Consider the following 21,683-nt stretch of genomic DNA (forward strand, 5'->3'; position numbering starts at 1 on the left):
AAGGAATCCCTTTAGGGCTTTTAAAATGCATAAGACCAAAAAAATAAAGAAAGAAAAAAAAATTTATGTAGGACAGAGTGCCTCTACAGGAAATGACCCCAGAATATAATCTGGGTTCTATAGGTTGACTCTTTATAGCCTCCTCTGTCCTCCTCCCTGGCTGAGACACAGACACGGGGACAGCGCCCTAGCCTCCTTTTTTCCAGCGGCCTGGCACCCACACGGGGAGCTGCTAAAACTGTGTCTGGAGATCAACAGAGTCGGCAGCACGGGGCACGGACGGCTCTTCTGTGAGTCGAGGACAGGAGTGTGTGACTCTGAACATACCAACCTAGCTGCGGACAACCAGCACCCAAGTACCCACAGGGACACACAGAACCAGCTGTGTTGCTGGAAGGTACGTCTCCAGCTCAAAAGATTTTTTAAGATTTTATTTACTTATTTAGAGCAAGCGAGACAGCAGGGGGAGGGCAGAGGAGGAGGGAGAGAGAACCCCAAGCAGACTCCCTGCTGAGCGTGGAGCCCGATGCAGGGCCCGATCTCATGACCCTGAGATCATGACCTGAGCTGAAATCAAGAGTCAGATGCTTCACGGACTGAGCCACCCAGGTGCCCTTCCAGCTCAGAAGATTTTTAACGGGCTTGGATACCTGGCCAAATCTAACAAGGCACCACGTACTGGGAAGACATTTACAACTCGCGCGTGGGCCCCCCAAAACCAACTACACAAGTGCAAAGCAGGAGCAGGTCGGCAGAGATGTGTGGCCTCCCACAGAGGCGGTGTGATCTTTACCCGTGGGGACAGAGGGGCCTAGAATAAGCAGGGCAATAGTCCAGCCCGGCGATACCTGGGTCAGACCCCAGCTGGGCGTTCCAGGCCCTGGCGTGCTGAGCTGGAGGGCACGTGGAAGAGGCAGGCCCACACCCGAGGAGCCCACCCTGCTCCCATCCCACGGGCTGTCTGGATCAAGCGAGGTGGTCTGTGAGGCTCTGCAAACAGCCTGTGGCTCACAGGAAGGCTCGGTGAATGTCTGAGCACCACAGAGCTGTAAAGACAGGGGATGGAGCCCACGTGCACGCAGCTGACAGACTTGAGTCTAAATAACCTCAAAGAGGTGCCGACAGCTCACAACGTCTACTTCGACAATGTTGGTGGAAAGTTTCATAATCAAAATGTAACTACTGAAACGCTTATGAATTCACCTAATTAAGAAACAGACGATAAATGACAACCGTGCAACTTCACTAAATAAGGAGAAAACCTAAATAATGGAGAGACTGGACTTCCCAGAAAGAATTCAGAAAACCTCTATAGTGAGTGTTCAACAAAGGGGGAAGAGGATGTCGCCTGAGTTCAGGAGGCGAATGAAAAACCTGTCCGAGGAAGAGAAGTCCTAAGGAACCGAGAATGTTTGGAGTGGAGCTCGCAGGTGATAGAAAAGTCTAGAACAGCACAGTGTGGTGGTTAAGAGTATTAGCTGTGTGACCTGGTGCCAGTTTCCTAACTCCAGATGCCTCAGTTTGCTCCTCTGTGAAATAGTGGAAATAACAGCACTCATCACCCTTAGAAACACCCAAAGGCTCAGTACGTCGTCTGGGGAAGAGGATGGTACTTACTGTGCACGTCTCCAGATGACTGAGCTAGACCAAGAACACATTACAGGGAGGCAGAAACTGGCCAGGTGGAAAGAAGCACTTCCTACAGGATTGTCTTGAAATCATTGGGCTGACTTGGTAGGTAGTGAGACACCCATCACTGGAGGCATCCAAGCCAAGCCCAGATAAAACAAACATCAGAAACATTTTTAACTCCATTTCTCTGAGCTCTAGCCTCTAAAAATACACTCTGTGACACCCAGAGCCTCGAGGTTTGCCCAGTTCCTGACTCCCAGCCAAGTTCCAGAGTGGTAGTTCCTAAAGCCAGCTGGGTTTTGGACCAGCTGCATCAGAATCACTGGGGCAGTGGTAGACAGGAGTCCTGGCCAGGCCCCATGGCAGATCTTTGCACCAAAATCCTGGGGTGGGGGCTTATAAATCTGTATGTTTCACCATCAATCACCCTGACGTACAGCCTGTCTGGGACAGTTCTCGAAGGCCAAGATGGACAGGCAGCCAGGCCCGTGTCTCTGTTATCCCCTCGACCAGCTTCAGACTCAGAACGAGGCCCAGACTCTTCCAAACTCTTGGGAGATACCAGGCTAGCCAAGTGGGCCACTTACGGCTAACCCAACTGGTGGCTTACTAAATGTCCCTTGACAATGTCAATCATCGGGTTTCCCTGCAACCTCAGACTCCAGGGACACAGTGTAGGTCTGGGTTCCCCATGACTAACAGCTGTTCCTGCTACACGATGACCTCCCCCCACTCTTCCAAACAACCACGTTCCTCCCCAACTCCGTCCCACCCCCCATCCTTCCAGCCAACTGTATATGGAGAGCCCCACAGTACAGGACTTTCAAATTAGCCTTCTGGGCATGTGGCCTGGCCACCCTGACCGGCCCACTTCCCAAGGCCCCTGGAGGAGCCTCACCAAACGGCTGGGCACACAAAGAGCCCACCCCACCACAGACACAGGGTGGGCACTGCGGGAACTTCAGAGGGCCTGCATTGGGGTCTCTGGGGCCCACTGACCAAAGCAGGCTGGAATCGCAGCTCCCCACCTCCACCAGCAGCCCGGCGTCTGCCCCAGCTGGTGAACTGTGGCAGGCTGCTGCCGCGGGAACGACAGAGCTGCTGGCCTGTGACATCAGAGCAGGGGTGAAGTCAGGGACAGCGACGAGCCAGCCAGAGGGCAAGCGCCTGGCAGGACCCCTGTTGTGGGTCCAGCAATCGCAAAGATTTGGCTCAAAACAGCTGGGGTGACAAGCAGGGTGACGGCCTGCGTGGGGCATCAGGAAGGTCCTGGCACGTGTGCCCTTTTGGTGTTTAAAGAGGGGCTCTGGGTGAGAAAATCCTTTACTCCCCAGCCTGGCAGCACGTGCCGGCCCTCCCTGCCAGGGGCTCGCTCTTCCGAGCTGTCCCACATCAAAGTCAGGATCCCCGCGATGCCTGCCGCCCCTCACCCCGCGGGGAGAGCATCTGTTCCCACTCAGGTGGGGACATCTGCTGCTAAAGGGCGTCACTGTTGAGCAGGACTCCCTGGGGGTGGGGAAGAAGGGCTCCTGGCCCAGGACCCTGTGGGCCACCCACCCACCCACACAAAGTAAGAAGTCGGACATGCCTGACCTCGTTTCTAGGGCTAGGGGCACTCTCCACGAATCTCACAACTAAGAAATTTAGTTTGGGGAACAGGACTTTGGCCCTAAGAAGTCAAAGCAACAGATCTCGGGGTTTGGTTTCTTGAGAGGAGAAAGTTAATAACAGGAACTTGGCTGAAGCGTGGGAATCTCGGGGACAAAAGCCTTTGTCTGGGGCTGGAAGGGCCCTCGGAGGAATTCTTCCCACGGGAAGTTCTCAACCACAGCCCACCCCCTCCACCCACTTTTGTTGGGGTCTCTCTTCTTGGTCCTTTAGATCTAGTCTTCTCCTTCTGCAGCGAATACCCTCCAACCCCTTGGTCTCTGCAGTGTGGTCTGTGTACCCCCCTCAAGCAAGGGACAAGAACTAGGGGGGGGTAGATAAACATGGCATCCAAATGTTACAGCTCAGAGGGCCTCTGATGGCCTTCCGGAATGTTCCAGCATGGCCACCACCAACATCCTCTCCCTGCTGCTTCTGGATTGAGGACATTTCTCCCACACCCGGTCCTCCTAACACTCCCTCAGCAAATCCTGGAAGGCAGCTCCCATCCCTCCTCTCTGGCTCTAACGCTGGGCGCCGGGCCCCACCAGCTCTGAACATCCGGGCCCCCTGCTACTGCGCTCCGCAAATTAGACCCTCACTTTAGCGAGCTGTAACTTTCAAAATTACACGTATCACTCACGCTCATCATAGGAAAATTAGAAAACACACGCTTGTGAAAGAGAGTCTAATTTCACCCCCTCTATCTGAACGTGTTATAGTAAAAAAAAATTGTACGCCATTTGGTCCCGGGGAGCGTCCGAAGCTGTGATTTATTTAACCACTCCCCCTGCTGCTGTGCGTGTAGGTGTTTCTAAAGTTTCCCTAAGACAAGACGGAGATGAATATCCTCCTGCCTAATGTCAGCATGTGTCCTCAATTAGTGCCTAGATACACGAGTTGCCTGATCAGAGGGGAGACATGTTTAAAGCCCTCGAGCCGCACTGCCAAAACACGCTTCCAAGCCTCCACAGTGCTCAGGTTAAGACGGCATATACCTATAGTCAAGCCCTTCCAAGGACAACAAGCCTCGTAGCCAGATGAGCCGAGCAATGGGAAGTCCAGCGCTGTGACATCCAATCCCGCTTCCAGAGACTCGTGCCAGGACCGGGCTCCTTCCACTCCTGGCAGGAGCCCTCGGTGCCATGACCTTGGGTGAGTCATCCAACCCCTCCCCACCCACACAGGAGGGGACACGGGCCTCACCTGCCTCACTGAGTCCCTGCAAGTCAGGAGAGAGATGGGAAGTCCTTCTGCGCTGGAACGGCGGAGACGGGATGTTTTTATCTAAGAGACGTAGGACTGGGGAGGATGTGTCTCGTGTTTTTGATCCCTGCCTTCCAGAACAGTGCACACAGAGCAAAAGACCACCATAGATTTGTTCCTTCATTCTCTGTCCTGGAGCCATCTGGGCCAAGGAAACCAGATGTCGCGACTGAGAACCCAGGACGGGCAGCACGCATCCCGGCTCTGCGCTAGAGCCTCTCCCTCCTGAAATGCCAGGCTGGTCCTTTTCTCCCACAGACATTGAAGGATGGAAGGTTAAACGCTAGACAAACGCTCCCAGGGGAGAACTGTGCGCACATGTCCAACTAACGACCCTTTGCCCAAAAAGCAGGGCGCCTTGTGTGGGGCCCCCAAGCCACCCTGTCACAGAGTCAACATCATCATCGTGAAATGGATTCTGTCCTCTGAACAGAACAATCCACCTCGGACCTGAAGCCCACAGGCGGCCAAAGTCCTCTCCCTGGCTGGTGACCGAAGGAATGTCATCTCTTGAAAGCACCTGGACTCTAGTGACCAGCTAGGTTTGCAGCAGAGACACTCAGTAGCCTTGTGACCACGGGCAAAGGCTCGGGTAATCTTCCTCGGTGTTGGAGCCCCTGGTGGTGAGGTCACCGTGAGTGCAGACTCCGCTGGGTACGTGCAAGCATGCGAGACATGCAACCCAACGGGATTGTCGCCCCACGTCTCTGCCTGCAACATGGTCCTGGCTCTCTTCGGCCTCCTGTCCTTGCCTTCCACTCTCCTGCACGTCACGGGACCCAGGGGAGGACACGGTGGCCTGTGGAGGGTCAGCCGACTCAGCATAGTGGATTCTCAACCCCTGGAGTGACCAGGCAGAGTGGCTTGGCAAAGGCAGGGCCACAGACCCCCGAGGGTACGATTTTTCTTTGGTGCTGTGAGCTTGTGTGATCGTGAGGAAGTACACAGCCCTCCTCCATCCGTGTGCCCTGAATCCCCCATCCGGACGGGAGCGAGGAGGTAGGTAGCCGGAGCGAGCTGGACACAACAGGCGGGCTGGGCTTCAGGGCTGAGAGTCGGCCGGGAATGGAGAGGAGAGGTTTATTTTCCTGTCCCACCTGTGGCCTTCTTACGGAGCTCCAGCCGGAGCACCGAGCTGGGGCTCAGCATCCCAGGTGCGCTGGGGGGCTGACGGCAGAGGGGGGGGGCTCCCTGGCGTCTGCACTAGGCTCACCTGGCAGAGATTTACTAGCCTCTACCAGGCCAGCATCTCAAGGAGTTTCATCCTGCTTGTACGGAAGAGGGAAAGGAGCTTCGGGCACAGAGTCGGGCTTCAGAACCAGTTCCGGCTGGCTTTTTGCTCCCAATTCCTTCCACTTTGTCTTTTTTCTCTAAAATGTCAGTCCATTTCCTCATTCTGCCCTTGGTGAAGAATCAGCTGTTGATTTGGAACCAGGGCCTTGGAGTACATGCCGGGGCTGTGGGCAGGACCTGCGGCCGGACCCCGTGCTTTGCCGGGTCTGTGACGGTGCCCCCAGCCCTGACGGGACGGCCAGGAAGGCCCAGCCAAGGCCTCCAGACTACAGATCAGAAAGGGACCCATAAAGCCTCAACCCAGGCCAGGTCCTGCCCCAGGACACGCTGAGGAGACCTCAGGGGCTCCCACCCGCGGCACATCCCCCCGCAGAAAGCCGGGTTTTGCCTCGAAGCTCACTTCTGCCTCATCCAGGCCACTTTGCCCTCTGGCTCAAGACCCCGGGGCGGGGGGTGGATTCTCTGCATCTTTGGGGTCAGGTCGGGGAATGACACCCCAGGGGCATGGCTGCTTCTCAAGCAGGCAAAGGGGAGAGAGCGGCCAGCAGCAGGCGGCCCTCACGGGCAGCCGGCCCTCACCTGTCGGCCCCGGGCTCGGCCTGCGTCGGGAAAGGGACGAGGGGTCCCTGCCGGGCTCTGCGCACCGTCCCGCCTCCTGCAACCGCTCAGCTCCGCGGCCCAGCTCGAAGCCGCACAGCCCCGCGACCGTGCTCAAGACCAGCTTGGACACCTTGAACAGGTGAGCGGCACGCGCACGGCAGCTCAGCGAAGCCGCCAGAAAGCAGCCTGTCTCTGAGGCACATGAAGGACGACAGGCTTCTCAAGGAGCAACCAACCCTCCGGGCGACGGTTTCTCAGGGGACCCAAGGCAGCATCAGGCGGCCCCCCCAGGCTCAGCACCCTCACCCTATCACATGGGGGCCCCTCCGCCGCCTCCCCACTCCTGAGGAAACCCTCACCTCCCTGTCCCTCCACATCTATCCCCAGCGCCTTTCAACTTGGAAACAATTATCCGCCTAAGACACGTTAATCTAACAAAATTTAGAAAATGCAGATAAACAAAAGGAAATAGAAATTGCCCTTTGATCTCACCCGCTGCCTAGAATTTTGACGGACACCCTTCCAGACTTTTCTCTCCATGCACATTTAAATGTGTACAGGCTTCTTTATGAGATAAAGATACACAGAAAACCACATAAAGGAAAGCCAGTGAATTACCACCAAAAAAGCAGGCCAGTGGTGACCCTAAGGAAAAGGGGAAGTTAGGGCCAGGAGGGATCAACAGAGGGTTGGGGGGGCAGCAATGTTCTGTTTCTTGACCTGGATGCTCACTCGGAAACTTGAGAAACATAGAGCGCTTGGTTGTACATTTTAACAAAATGTGTGTCGGCCCCAGACTCCGTCTCAGTCAGAGAGATAATGTTCAAAACATGAAAGCATTCAGGCCTCAACTGGGCTTTTAAAAGTAATACCCTCTGACCTCAATGAGATACCACCTCACACCAGTCAAAATGGCTAAAATTAACAAGTCAGGAAATGACAGATGTTGGCGGGGATGCGGAGAAAGGGGAACCCTCCTACACTGTTGGTGGGAATGCAAGCTGGTGCAGCCACTCTGGAAAACAGTATGGAGGTTCCTCAAAAAGTTGAAAATAGAGCTACCATATGATCCAGCAATTGCACTCCTGGGTATTTACCCCAAAGATACAAAAGTAGGGACCCGAAAGGGTACGTGCACCCCGATGTTTATAGCAGCAATGTCCACAATAGCCAAACTGTGGAAAGAGCCAAGATGTCCATCAACAGATGAATGGATAAAGAAGATGTGGTATATATACACAATGGAATATTATGCAGCCATCAAAAGGAATGAGATCTTGCCATTTGCAACGACGTGGATGGAACTGGAGGGTATTATGCTGAGCGAAATAAGTCAAACAGAGAAAGACATGTATCATATGACCTCACTGATATGAGGAATTCTTAATCTCAGGAAACAAACTGAGGGTTGCTGGAGTGGGGGGTGGGGTGGGAGGGATGGGGTGACTGGGTGATGGACACTGGGGAGGGTATGTGTTCTGCTAAGCGCTGTGAATTGTGCAAGACTGTTGAATCTCAGATCTGTACCTCTGAAACAAATAATGCAATAGATGTTAAGAAAGAAAAAAAGAAGAAGAAGAATGTAGCAGGAGGGGAAGAATGAAGGGGGGGAAATCGGAGGGGGAGAAGAACCATGAGAGACGATGGACTCTGAAAAACAAACTGAGGGTTCTAGAGGGGAGGGGGGTGGGAGGATGGGTTAGCCTGGTGATGGGTATTGAGGAGGGCACGTTCTGCATGGAGCACTGGGTGTTATGCACAAACAATGAATCATGGAACACTATATCTAAAACTAATGATGTAATGTATGGGGATTAACATAACAATAAAAAAATTTTTAAAAAAATAAATAAAAGTAATACCCTCTGAATGTCCTTCAAGGTCAGAAACACGAATCCGTAACGCTGCTCAAAATGCTGAATATCCTGCCATCAGGATAGAGCTCCATTTATTTGGCTCATCCGAAGTCGATGGGCTAAACTTTGAGCAAGGGGTTCATCTCCCACCACCTGGAGCGGCCATGGCCACCCCGCCAAGCCCACGTGGCTCAGGATCACCAAGGTCAGCCTCCTCTGTTAACATCCCTCCCACCCCGTCCTTGCCTCAGCTGCTTGCTAGCTGCATGACCCCGAGCAAGGGACTTCATCGGCCTTACCTCGGTTTGATCTTCTATAAAATGGGCATAATGACGGAACCAAATGAGCTGACACCAGGAACGTGCAGAATCCACTTGCAAGCACTCAGCACTTATTAAGGACAGTATTAACAGGTCCCCATCATCCTCCCTTCATCAAATGATGATGCTTTTCCTCCCAGCTCCCTGGCTGCCTCTTGGCAGCACCAGAACCTGGCCTGGGTCTCCCCAAGCTCCCCTACCTGCGCAGCTGATCGGCATGGCCCGCCCTCCAGGTCGGGTGGGGATGGTGTGCATGGAGCAGGATCTCGCACTGAGACGGCTCACACCCCACCCTCCATACCCACACACCCCAGAACCTCCCGGGGGCACTGTCCTAAGCATGTGACCACTCTTTCTTGTGATCTTCATTGCAACCCTAGGAGGCAGGCAAATTACCACCTCTATTTGGAGCTGGAGAGACGGAGGCAGAGAGCACTTGCCCAGCCCTCTCCCCTGGACACCGCTGGGGGCTGCACAGGGGCCTCCCTCACAGGCTTGTTAGAAAAAGTAAGTCTCCTCGCTTCCTGCTGACTCTTCTTCCCTTCCCTCCGGGTCCCCTCACACATTTCCCACTGTCTGCTGAGCCACAGCCCGAGCCGTTCTCGTGCAGACCCCAGTGTCGCTGTACCCCAGCAGAAACAAACAGGGAATGGAGCCTCGGGCACAGAGGTCAAACCCCAGAGGCGACCCCACCACGAGCCCTTCACACCCCACCCCCAGCTGCAAGATCTGCCTTCTGTCTCAAGTCCTCCCCCCAGTGCACGCACCACAAGGAACCACAAGCCCCTTAAAATCACTCTCCTGCCTGTAGCTTCATGCCCACTCCCCCCGCCCACACCTAACAGCCCTCTGGTGGGTCCCGCTGCTGGGACTCCAGGCTCAGGGCTGCACGCACATACACACAGCTTTGCTCCCGGCTTCTGGGCTCAAGACCCGAGTCACCCCCTGCCACCACTCCCCAGTCTATCTTTGGACGGATGTCCATATACCCCAGGACAGGATCCTTCCTTACAAAGACTACACCTCAATTTGCTTTTTAGACTAAATACTCGTCTACTCTGCCTTGCTGGGGTCTCCAGAAGCCTAACCCGGGATACTATTCAGACTCAGCTGACCCAGGGAGCCGTACAGTTTTGTCTGCTACAAAATGGGATTCCTCTGGGTTTCTGCGCATTTTCCCCCTGGAGCCGCACATCCACACAATGATGGAGACACAGGAAGGATCCCAGCAGTCCAGCCAGTTCAGGCCCCAGGGGTCCAGGGGAGTGGGTCCTGGGAGCTCCCAGCTCCGGATGGGGGAGCCAGCTTCATCCCACCTGCCCCCTAGGACACTGCCCCTGACCATCCCTCGGTCTGGAAGACTTCCTCAGCCGCTTCCCTCAGCCACCTCGCCTCCCAAATTCTGGGGCATCTCACTGACCCTCTTACCCCTGGTCCTCACTCTCCATACTTGCTCAGACCCTCTAGCACCAAGACAGAAGCCTGGCCCAGCAGTCTCAACACCTATCTGTCCATTTAAAATTATGTACAAGTGCAGCAATCGATGTCTATCTAAAAATCTGGAACATTCTTTTCTCGAACCTAGAGTCTGGGGTAGCCTGCATTGGAGACGACTGCCCTGTGCAAACTTGTGGAGGCAGGCATCAGAATCACCTGGGCAGTCTTAGAAATACCAGTGCCCACAACCTGGACCTTGAGGCTCTAACTCGGGACACCAGTTCAGACATCGGCCTTTTAGCCAACTCCCGGGGCCACGCCTGCTGTCATCCACAGGTGCACGGCGTCGATGGCTGGCTCACCTGGGGCCCTTGGGAGGGGACGCAGACTGCATGTGATAAGCCAGAGTGGTGTTCTTTGGCCCCTCGCCCTCCTCTCTGGCCTGATCTGCACCCAGAACGCTCTCTCACCTTTGCCCCGGCAGGTGGCCCCTTTGCTCAGCACATCCCCACGCTGCCACCACCCATGATGCGCTTAACTCTGCCTGCGTGGGTGTTCCCCAAGCTCTCGCCTCAGAGTGAGGGCTCACTCTCTCCAAACCTGACTTCCCCGCTCTGCTTTTCTCCTCCCAGGAAGACCATCCTAGCTACAGGTCCACCTGCCCTGGGTCCCTTGCACGTGTGTATGTTGGGAAGAGACGGAGCATCCCAGGCAGGGGAGAAGCGCTGACCCTGCCCGCCACGCTGTTCCCCCTTCTCCTCCAGGCTTTTTCTTTCTCCTGCTGTGTTTTCCATCCTCCCGGCTGCCAGGCTCCTCCAAGCACATCTCTTAGCCATTACGGAATCTAAGGGGTTCACGTACACCTGCAGCCCCTCGGGTGACGGAGCAGGGGCTCTGCACCTGGACTAGGGCGGCCACGTGCCCCTGCCGACCCCGTAAGCCTTGGGGCCTTCCACATCCTTGTTCTCAACGCGCTCACATGCTGCCAATGGACGTGGACCATGCAGCCTGCAGGAGTGTCTGCCTGGCGACCCAGCTGAGGCCGCAGGGAGGACAGGCAGGTATCCATGCTCGTCTGTAGCTCACGGACCCCAGGCCACAACTGTCAATTCCCGAGGACGGAGTGGGTCCTGGCTGGAGGAGGCTGGCAGCGCGCCCTCAGATCGCAGGCAGGTACCACGATGTGGGGAGCACTCCCTGCAGCCACCAGCCCGCCCCAGCATGGTTTCCGCGCCCGAGTCCAACCCCAGGAACTGCCGGCAGCTCCGGTTCTAGTCACCCCCTCCCCCCGGGAGAACGCATCCTTCCAGGGACGCCGTCCAAAACCGGGCCCAGGGGCGCCCCCCACGGCCCCCTCCCTTCAAAACCCTCGATCTGACCCCGAAAATGCATTCCCCTCTTTCACACGGTGACTTTGTTTATCATTTGCCCAAAACCCCGGGAGTCTGTCTGACTTTACACCACACCCAGCCGTCGGGGAAGGGGTCTGCAGGGCTCTGCGCACCTGCCGCGGACAGTTCCAAACCCACTTGCAAACTGCCTGGCACCGGCGTCTCATGAGGACGGGATCAGGCCTTGCTTCCTCCTCACATCCATGGGGCGGAGCCGGCCACTCCGAAACCGTTTGCTGAAACCCAGCCCACTATGAAAGCGAGGATGTTCGGAGCACAGATCACTCAGGCGCTCTGCAGAAAGACCGCCATCCCCGCCTGGCCCCCACGCACCCAAGGCCTGATTCAACTCACAGGAACCTCGTCCGCCTTGCTCTTCCCGAGCACGCGTGTCCGTGGAAGACACGGCCGTTTCTGAATGCTTGGTGCGTGCTTTCTGCGGGTGGCTGCCGTCGGACCCCCATTAGTGCATGCATGGGGCTGGCCCGCTGCCCCGGCAACCAGCACATGGCCTTGGCTGTGGGCCCTTCTCCACCTGGTGCCAGAGATCACCAGAGGGTTTGCAGAGAGCCGTGTCTGGAGACAGCAACCCCTAGAGAAAGACGCCATGGTGGGCACTCCTCCAGACTAGCCTTGGGCACCACCACCCAGGCCAGAAGTGAGATTTTACTCCCGCTGCCCCCATCCACAGAGCTCCTGGATTTACCCAGGACACCAGAAACTGGCCCAGACGGCCCAGATCTGCCAAGCCGCTCAGCAGGCTGAGTGACTCCAGGCGCCCTCCGTGGTGGTACCGCCTGAAGAGCAAGCCCAAAGCTGGTCTCTGGCCAGGTTCAGGGGGCTGGGCAGGCTTGCCATCCACGGCCACAGCTCCATTAGGTGGTCGGAGTCGGGCCAGCAGCACATGGGAGCAGTGCTCAGAGACAGGGAACGCATCCCGCTTGTCCTTGCTTTCCTGGAAAGGACAGGGAACAGGGCCTTCCCGGAGGAACCCCGATCACCTCTTACCTACCGCTCCCTTCATCCCAAATTTCATGACCTCATCATGAACTCCTTTTGCCGGCCACAGTTCCGGTCCTACCAGCTCCCAGAAAGCCTGACACAGGCAGACAGAAATCCAACTGTTTCTTAAGCCAAAGGCCTCTTGTAGACAGCCAGCAATTAAAGGCATCTGCACACCACACTGAAGGGCAGCTTTTAGTCTCCCCCACATGCACGCAAGCCATCACCCTTCATGGGCCCCTGGGCCACAGCCCCTGGGGGCCCAAAGTCACCTGGGGGGCTTTTAAAACTACACGAGCGGACGGAGGTCCCAGCCAGACTGTATTTACAAAGGGACCCAGACTTGAGTGATCTTTGCAAGGGCCCCAGGCAATTCTGTTCTCAGCCGGAGTCCAGATCGTTGCAAGAATGCCATGAACAAGCGCACTTACAGGAGAAAGCAGACACAGAAAGGCCACAGCCTTCCCTGAGAGGTGGATGCCACAGCCACCCAGGGCCTCCCAGAGCGTGTCTCGGCTCCGTACCCCACGTTGACCGAGCACGGAAGGGTCGACTGGGGCAGCTTGGTTCGAAGAACTTCCCCTGAAAACCTGTGTCTGGGACCGTATTTGGAAACAGGGTCTTTGTAGATGTGATCAAGTTAAGATGAGGTCATGCTACATGAGGGTGGGCCCTAAATCCAGGGACCGGGGTCCTTCTAATACAGGGATTTGGACAGACAGGCACAGAGAAACCCCCTCAAAAACAGAGCAGCCGCTGGAGTGACGTGTCCACAAGCCAAGGGACACCAAGGATCGCTGGTAGCCAGCAGAGGCTGGGAGAGAGCCACCTGGAGCAGATGCTCCCTCGGAGCCTCCAGGAGGAGCCAACCCTGCTGACACCTTGATTTTGGACTTTGGGCCTCCTAAACTGTGACAAAAGCAACTCCTGCTGTTTTGAGCCCCCCAGTTTGTGGATTCGCTCTGGCAGCCCCAGGAATCTCATGGACTGGGCTTTGCAGTCCAAGTCTGGCGTCAGCTGCCCGACGGGGCCTCCAAGTGGGGACAGGGTAAAATTTAGGCTCTTGCATGATTCTGATGCGAAGAAACGGGACACACACGCCAGGAGAATCAGGTGGAGGAGAGAGGAATGCACAAAGCAAGAAAGAACCTCAAGGCTTGCTGAAGCTCCTCACCCCTGACCCTTTGCTGCCTCAGCTTACTGGGCAGGCCAGGAAGTGGCTGGAAATTCTTCCCACGCAGCTGAAGGGTGTGAGGTGGTCCCAAGGCCCAGCCCTTTCCTGCTCAGCTCCTGCGAACCAAGCCCAAGCGCCTTACAAGACTCGGTTCCTTCTGAGCCTTGGGACCATCCTGCCCTACAGCTTGATGGTCAGAGGCATGGCCTCGCTCTTAGCAAAGGGGCCTGGATGCCCAGCGGACACCGCAGAGGAAGGGCAGTGTGCATTGCCCTCAAATCCTGCTGAGCACCAAAGCCAAATCGGGGAGTCAGTCTTACACTCCCCACCCCAGGCTTTACGTAAAACTACTCTGCAAGCACGCACGAACCACGTTCCACACCAAGGTGGCCAAGCCACGTGATCCCTGCAGGTGCGAACACCTGCAGACTCACTGGGCTAGCTGGCAGGTCACAGGGCCGACACGGGTGTGGCCAGGAGCCGTGGGGGTGTGGGGAGATGAGGAGAGCAAGGCTGACAACAAGAGAAACCCAGAGCCCCTGGCTCTGGGTCTGCACAGGTGAGGGCAGCCAGCCTCACCCCATCTGGCCTGGCAACCAGATGTTCAGCCGGCTGAGACTTAGAAGCAGAGCCTAAACCTGTTGAGAAGCCAGTGGGGGGTGGGCACAGGGGCCCACCTGCCGCACATCTGTCCTTCTGGCTAAACTGAACTCGGCCCAGGAAATCCTGGCTGACCCTCACCAGGGCGGTTGGAGGCCCGGAAGGAAACCTCTGGGGTCCAGCTGGTTCCTCCCATTTTTGCTGCGTTCTCCCTACTCGTCTCCCGCCCCTGCGGCCCCTGCATGGATCAGAACAAATACCGGGCTGCTCCTCCCTCCCTTGCTCGCTCCCACCTTTGAGGAGGGAGAAGTGCCGAGGCGAAAAGATATTTTCTGAGGATTCTAAGCAGCCACACAGCCCCACTTGCCCCAAAGTCTCCAGTCTTTGTGGATGTCCTGAAAAAGCAGTCACCCGCAGCAAACCACTCAGGGACCCTCCTCCCTGTCCGGCCCTGTGTGCGGTGCCTCCTGGACACAGAGCAAGGAGCTGCCTTTGGGGCTCTACCTGCCCTTCCCCGCTGCCCCTCTGTGCCCAGGGAGCCTGGCCAGGGGAGGGAAGCTTCCATTCTGCCCCAGCTTCATCCGGTGAGCCCCCAAACAGGGCTGGTGGGAGAGGGCCAGGCACGGAAGCCCTTCCCCACCCAGCCTCGGGCCACAGAAGCCCAGCTCCGTCTCGTCTGTGAAAGTTTCTCCCGGGGTCCCCAGTCCTCCAGGCCCCCGGGGCCGGAACTCTCCCCATCCCACGCTGTGTCCCCCACTCTCCCCGCCCCCCACGCTGGCATCCCAGGGCCCTCCGCCTGCCAAACCCAATCCGTTCCCTGGCTCCCTTTTCTGGGGCTGGAGCTGCGGAGGAATTTCGGTGGAATTTTGAGGTTGAGAAGCATCTCGGCAGAGAGGCAAAGAAAGGGAGACGTAAGGCGAAAAAGAAAGTGCGATTTTGGCGTCAACTTGCAGGATTCTAGAAGGCCCGCGGGGCCGGCGTCCGGGCGTGGGCCCCTCGGCAAGATGCGGGCGGGCGGGCGGGCGGGCGGGGCGCCCGCGGACCCCCGGGGAGGCGGGCACCGGGCCGGGGCGGGGTCGCCGTCCTTACCTACGTCTGCGTTGCAAAACGCCTGTTGCGGGTGCACCGGGGAGCAGCTGCAGGCGTCGGCCGGGCGCAGCAGCGTCCCCAGCAGCAGGAGGCCGAGCGCCAGCCGCAGGCTGCGGGCCGCGGCGCCCATGGCGGGCGGGGGCGCGGGGCGCGGGGCGCGGGGCGCGGGGCTCGGCTCCGCCGCGGCTCTGCGGACGCTGGCCTCTGGGCGCGCCGGGGCCGCGCGGGGCTCCCTGCGCTGCGCTCCGCGGGCGCGCCCTCCGCACCTGGCCCGCGCTCGCCCGCGCAAACTTTGCCGGGTCTTTGTCGCGGGCCGGGGAGGGGGCGCGGGGCGCGGCGGCGAGGAGGCGGGTGGGGGCGGCGAGGCGGGCGAGCGAGGGAGCGCGCGACCGGGCGCCGGCGGCTTCCACTGCCTTCTATGGATGCGTGCGCTGCGGGCGCGGGCCGGGCCGGCCTTTTATTGCGCTCGGAGGCGTGACGGCTCCGCCCCCCGGTGGCGGGCGGCCAATGCGGCTCCGGGAGCTCCCGGCCGCCCCCTCCCCGCGCGCCTCCCGCGCCTCCCCGCCCTCCCCCAAACTGGGCTTTGTTGTGCCCGGACCCGGAGACACGTCTGGGGGCCCGCAGCTGCGCACCTGGCCCCGGGCCGCGCCCCGCAGCCCCCGCAGCTCCCCGGCACCCCACCCCCACCCCCCAGATCGCCGGAGGTCGGGGTGGCAACTGCGGGGCGGGGGCGGCGCCCAGGGGGGCCCTGACTCAGCACTTGGGACTCGCAGCCCACCCCTCAAGGGCACCAGGCGCCTGCCCCCCCCCTTCCCCTCCAGCTTGGCACGGGAGGTGTACACTGCCTGATTCCCTTCCACCGCTGGGGTCCCTTAGCTAGGGATTGAGCGAAAGGGATGTGCGCTTCAGAGCAGGGGTCATTCCAGCCCCCAGCTCATGCCCCCCGTGGTAGGTGGCCTGGGGAAGCTGACCGAAGATTCCTTTTACAAATGGAGGTCTTAGAATTTTAAGTGCGCTTGGCCAGTTCAGATGGAGGGGGAGGGGGAGTGGTTACTATGAACAAAACAGGATTTTATATAAACTGGCCATATTTTTGACCAGCCAACAAGAGCCAGAGGGGTGGGCCTAAGAGTCCGAGAGGCAGTAGGATTGGAGGAAAGCATTTGCTGGGCTCTGCTCACAGTTCCCTCCCTTTGCCCACAAATGTGGAACTGAAGGACTTTCCCCAAAACAGTGCCGTGTTCCAGGAAAGGCCGGGATCTTGGAGGTGCAGAGAAGCGTGAGACGCGTGGCCACCAGGGTCCCTGTGTGCCTGTCACCGAGTCTGCCCGGAGCCCCCTGCGGTCGGTTGGTGCTGTTATACACAGGCCCTCGCTCTTGCCCGCAGGACGTCTGTAATCTAGCTGGAGGGCTCTAAATGGAGGAGTAATTGCCTACTAAACTGCATGGTGCTGACTTGCCATAGGAGACTGGAAAATACTGGAAGGCTGGAAAAAACGGCTTCTTTCTGTTTATGTCTTTGCAGCACACAACCGGGAGCAAAGTTAAAGAGGCAGCGTGGTTATTTTTAGCACCCTGACAAATCCAAAGTCACTCTTCCAGCTTTTGTTCCCGTAAGATAGAATTGTGTCGTCTTGAAATGATGTAGGGTGCTAACTTTTTAGTGGTTAATTAAAAAATTATACCATGATGGCTGTCTCTTGCCTTTACCCCTCCTACCCGGCCCTTCTTTCGTTATTGCAAGTGGAGCAAAATGCTGTTGAACTTTACAGAATCCAAAGTCGATTGTCCGTTTATGAGAGAAACAGATAACCTAGGGGCACCCTGTCCTTTTAGGCAAGATACACACGTTAGCCATCGAGTACAGGTGAGGGTGATAACTATCCTAGCAGTAAGTTTGATGGTGTCGCGGGGTGGGGGTGGGGGAGAGGCAGGTCATTGCGTGGGGGTGGAGACAAGGGACCTGGCCTGCCTCCCTCCCATCAACAGGGCTTATAAGAGAATCTACAGTAGTCACCGTCTTAAGAGCAGGGCATTTAGAAATCCACCAAACAGACAGAAGTCCCAGGGGCAGCGCGTGGAGAGACCCCTGAGCCAGTGAAGGAGGAGGAAAGTGAGGGAAAGGGGCCAGCTAGCACCCACTTGTTGTCAGAAGGGCTGGGAGGGGAGGGGACGCACCTTTTATTTTGAGTGATTTGGGAGCTCATGGAGGGTTTTGAGCAGAGGGGCAGCGCGGGTCCCTCTGTAAGGACAGAGTGGGGGCAGAGGGCAGCAGCATGACTCAGACACGGCAGCCCAGCCACCTCGCTAGCCCTGCTTCTGCCGCCCCATCCACAAAGTGGTGATTAAACCCCTTCCTAATGGATTGCTCCGGACGGCTGACACGGTCTCTGGAATCTGGTGCATGTGTCGGCTGTTACCACGAGGCACCACATGTCTAACGACTCTCACGGGGGCAGAGCAGGTGAAGGGACAGAGCAGTCCTGGAACCCGGGCCCCCTCCTCCAGCTCCATGTCCCCCACCCCGGCCATCTGACTGCCACATGAGGCTTGCAGCAGCCTCCGCTCCCGTGGACCTCTCTGTTCGTCTTCCCATCCTTGACCTGCTCTTCCAGGTGGTATCTTCCATCTCAAAACCAAGGAAACCGAGGCCTCCGATACGGAATACACTGAAGATGGGAGGAGATCAGAATCTGGCTACTGACATCAACAAGATGCTCTTTCACGCGCTCTCCACTCCATGCCGAGAGGGCTTGCCTGACGCAGGGTGACCTCAGGGCAGCGGCTCACTCTGAATCCCCACCCCCAAGAAGGAGGACGGGGTCAGGATGGCCCACACCCTGCCCACACCCATGGTGGGGTGGGCGGAGAGGCCCCGGGGCTAGTAGCTCCCTCTCTTGCCTTCCATGCTAACCGGCCTCCGCTATCTCGTTACTGGGGAGTGGGCCAGTAGGGGAGCCATGCCGGAGATCCCAGCCCACTCCCCGGGGTCCTTTCTGATTACAGCCTGCTGGACCTCGGCTTCTATCTGCCCCAGAGCCTGACTCCGGGCTGACTCTTAGGACAGACAGGAGGGGGCAGCCCCTGCCAGGCCAGCCGGGGAGGGGGACTTCACTCCCGGGCCCACCGCTGCCCACCAGAAACATTCACCTTGCCCCTGCCTCCCCCACCAAGAGAGGTTTCCAACGCAGAGCCCAGCAGAGCTGTCAGCCGTCCCACTCAGGTCGGGGCACGCCCCGTAAACAGGTCCCGGGCTTGGCTTGGCCGAGTAAACACTGACCGGGCCCCGGAGGAAATGCCAGTACCCCCTCCCTCCTGCTCCAGTCAGGTAAACAGAGTCAGAGTGACCTCTCAGGCCTCGGGCACCAGCCCTGTCCCCCCAGCACGGGGCGAGCACTGGAAGTGTGTCTTCTCCATAGACTCACTCTCTCCGTTTGGAGAAAATAACTGCCTCCTGCGTGTGTGGAGTGTGTTTTCTCTCTAGAGACAGCCGGAGTGGAGCTGAAGCCTCCACACTCCTTCCAGCAGGTTCCAGACTGCGAGACGCTCCGCGGCGTACGGGCATTAAAATTGGCCCCACCGGCCCAGGAAGCTAGATTCGAAAGAGCGGGAGTACCTCGGGCAGCTCTTGGGGCGGTGGAGAGCCGGTGGCCGTGAGGGGGGCTGGGGGACATCAGTGCGCCCGGCCATCTGGGAGGTTTCTGGGGTTGTGGGATGCGTGGCTCTAGGAGAGCGATCGGGATCACAATGGGCCCCTATCCAGCCTGGGCATCTGACTCATGGCCCCATAGGCAGGTGGTGCCCCCACCCCCAGCCCAGATATCTGTTCCCGTGTTCCCTGGCGAGGAACATTCCCGACGACAAGAAGGTGAGTCAAGAGAGGCAGGGCTGCCTGTGGCCTGTAGGTGGGCTGCAGGTCTCTGCACAGTTCGCACGTTCATGACCAGAGGTGGACACTCGAAGGAATTTCCACATTTATTCATTTCATTAATGCCCTTATTAACCCTCTTCGGCCAGGCCTGACCTCTCTGCCTCGGCAGCGCTGACCTCTGGGTCAGACTGTTCTCTTGAGGGGGGGCAGGGGCACCCTGTGCACTGTGGGTGTTGAGCAACATCGCTGGCTTCCACCCTCTAAATGCCACCCCCTCCAAGTTGTGACAACCAAACACATCTTCAGACATTGCCTAATGTCCCCGTGGGGGAGCAAAACCACCTGGTTGATTACCACCAGCGAAGGGAATTTGATAAAATCTTTGGACTTGAGAAAGCAAAATGCAGAGACAGATAAACAAGGTTCCATTTTTGAGAGCAAGCACCAGCGCACGTGGGAGGTCGCTGTGCCCGCGTGTGGCCTGGACAAGGGCACGCGGGCTGGCGGGCTGGTCTGTCCACGCGGGCTCTCTGGGGAGACAGGGAGGGCAAGGGATAGTTAAAGGGTTGTTTTGTGCAAGTGTCCCTGAGCAAACAGTACACGTAATATTTCACTGACACGAAATTACACAGATTCATGGGTAGGGACAGCTAAGGAAGAGGGTGTTCACCACAAAGTTCGTGGTGGAGTGTCTCCAGGTGGCGGGGACCTGGGGGACCCGGGATGAGCGTCCTATGCTGCCCCTGCAGCAGGGAAAGCAATTTTCAGGTGAAGCTTCAGCCCTGCAATGGATAGCTCCTGGGGCGGAAGTACGGGTGTTTCCGGGGCTCCCTGCATGGCCTAGCCTGGCCACAGCTCCTCACGGCATTTACTTCGGTGACCCCACCCGTCACCCACACTGCCCTTAGCTTCTGCTTCCGTGGCTCTGTTTTATGCCATCTCTCCTTGGGGCCTCGGCCTCTCTCTCCTTCACTGTCTGCCTCCCCTCCAGGCACCCCCGTCCTCTCCTCCCAGGCAGGCGCCCCACGGGGAAAGGCAGCGGGGCCTGGGCACCCACCCTGGGTACCCACCCTGGGCACCCACCTTGCGTGCCGCCCGCCTGTGGGTCCCGCCCGCCTGCTGCCCCGCGCGCAGCCTACACAGGCCGGGCAGCGTCCCAACACCGCCCGCGCGCCCGTGTTGCTCTGATCCAGTCTAGAGTAACTCCAGAGAGAGGGAGGGAGGGCAGGAGGGAGGCTGTCCCTGGGTGAGCGGGCAGGCCCGTGAAGTCACTGGCTTGAAGTGGCCGCCACATCTGAGCTGTCTGGGAGCGGACACGCTTCCTCCGGGGAGGCGGGCTGGCGCCACCACCGCATCCCCTGGGCCCAAGCCTTTGTGGACCCTGTTCCACCTGGACTCTGGGTGGGCACTGCCTCTCCCCGCCGAGGCCTCGTTCGTTCCGCCTCCCCCCGACGCAGAGGGTGTCCCGTCCCGCAGGCCCCCAGCGCGGGCTCTCCTCTGGCCCACCCTTGACTCCGTTCCTGCGAGCCCAGCCCGCGCTGGCTCCCACACCCGCCGCCCTGTGTTCTCCCGTGCCCAAGCCATCGCCTTTGGCCGCGGGCATGTGTCATATGCTTCCTTTCACGGGCGGGCCAGGGAGCAGGGCCAGCGAGCAGAGCCGGGAACCCAGCGCTCCTCCGTCCGTCCCGGGCCTGCTCCGGGAGGCCGCCTCTGCTGGCGACCTGGGGACCAGGTGCCGGCCAGGAGCGGGGCAGATGGGGGCTGGCGGGCCAGCTCAGCAGGGGTGTGTTGAGGCTGACTTCGGCTGGTTTCAGGTTCCCCTCCCTGGAAGCCCGGGGGCCGGAGGCTCAGGTTTCCCGCCGCCATCCTCCTCTTCTTTGGTGTCGGCAGTGCTGGGCCCATGGCCATGACGTCATTGCTTAACCCAAACAGAAGGGGGCTGGCTGGGCAGCGCTGGCCGGCGTCCCGTGCTGAGTGCAGCAGTAAATTTCATTTCAAGGCTATGATTAGGACTGTGCCCAGGAATTTCCTCTCTCTCTCTCTCTTCTTCCCTCTCCCCATCCTATTTTTCTTCCTATGTTCTTGCCTTGCCTTCTTCCCGCTCCTCTCCCCTGGCTCTCTCTTCTCGGGGATGCTCCGGGTTCTCAGGGTGGCCAGCGACACCGCGCTTCTGGCCCAGGCTCTTGTCACCTTCAGATTCCAGCCCGCCTCCCTCCCTCCCTCCGTGACCAGCCTTGGCATATATGGAAAAGGGCCCAGCCGCTGGACGGCATCCAGGGGAGGACGGGGTGAGGGTGAGGGGCAGAATTCCCAAAGGCGCTCCTTCAACCTTGAGCTGGAATGCCAGGCAACAGAAAGAGCAGGTTTGGGGGTGGCTCGGGTCACCAGCCAGAAGATCAGAAGACAGCAGATTCATGAGAAAGGCAAGGAGGGACCGGGCTCCTTGGCAAGTGAGTCGTTGGGTCCTACCACCATTTCCAGCTGGTTTCGGGAGTTTGGTCTGGC

At 58.3% G+C, this 21,683-nt stretch overlaps 1 protein-coding gene across 1 annotated transcript in view; it reads right to left on the reverse strand.

The window, feature by feature from the left end:
* The window catches only part of TIMP2 (TIMP metallopeptidase inhibitor 2), a 46,522-nt gene extending 30,793 nt beyond the window's left edge, over nucleotides 1-15,729 (reverse strand). The window contains exon 1 of the mRNA XM_036069582.2: nucleotides 15,308-15,729. Within this exon, the coding sequence (XP_035925475.1) occupies nucleotides 15,308-15,437 (130 nt within the window). The 5' untranslated portion in view covers nucleotides 15,438-15,729. The remainder of the gene's footprint in view (nucleotides 1-15,307) is intronic.
* Nucleotides 15,730-21,683: the final 5,954 nt, after the last annotated feature.

Source organism: Halichoerus grypus, chromosome 2, assembly GCF_964656455.1.
Source record: "Halichoerus grypus chromosome 2, mHalGry1.hap1.1, whole genome shotgun sequence".
NCBI lineage: Eukaryota > Metazoa > Chordata > Mammalia > Carnivora > Phocidae > Halichoerus > Halichoerus grypus.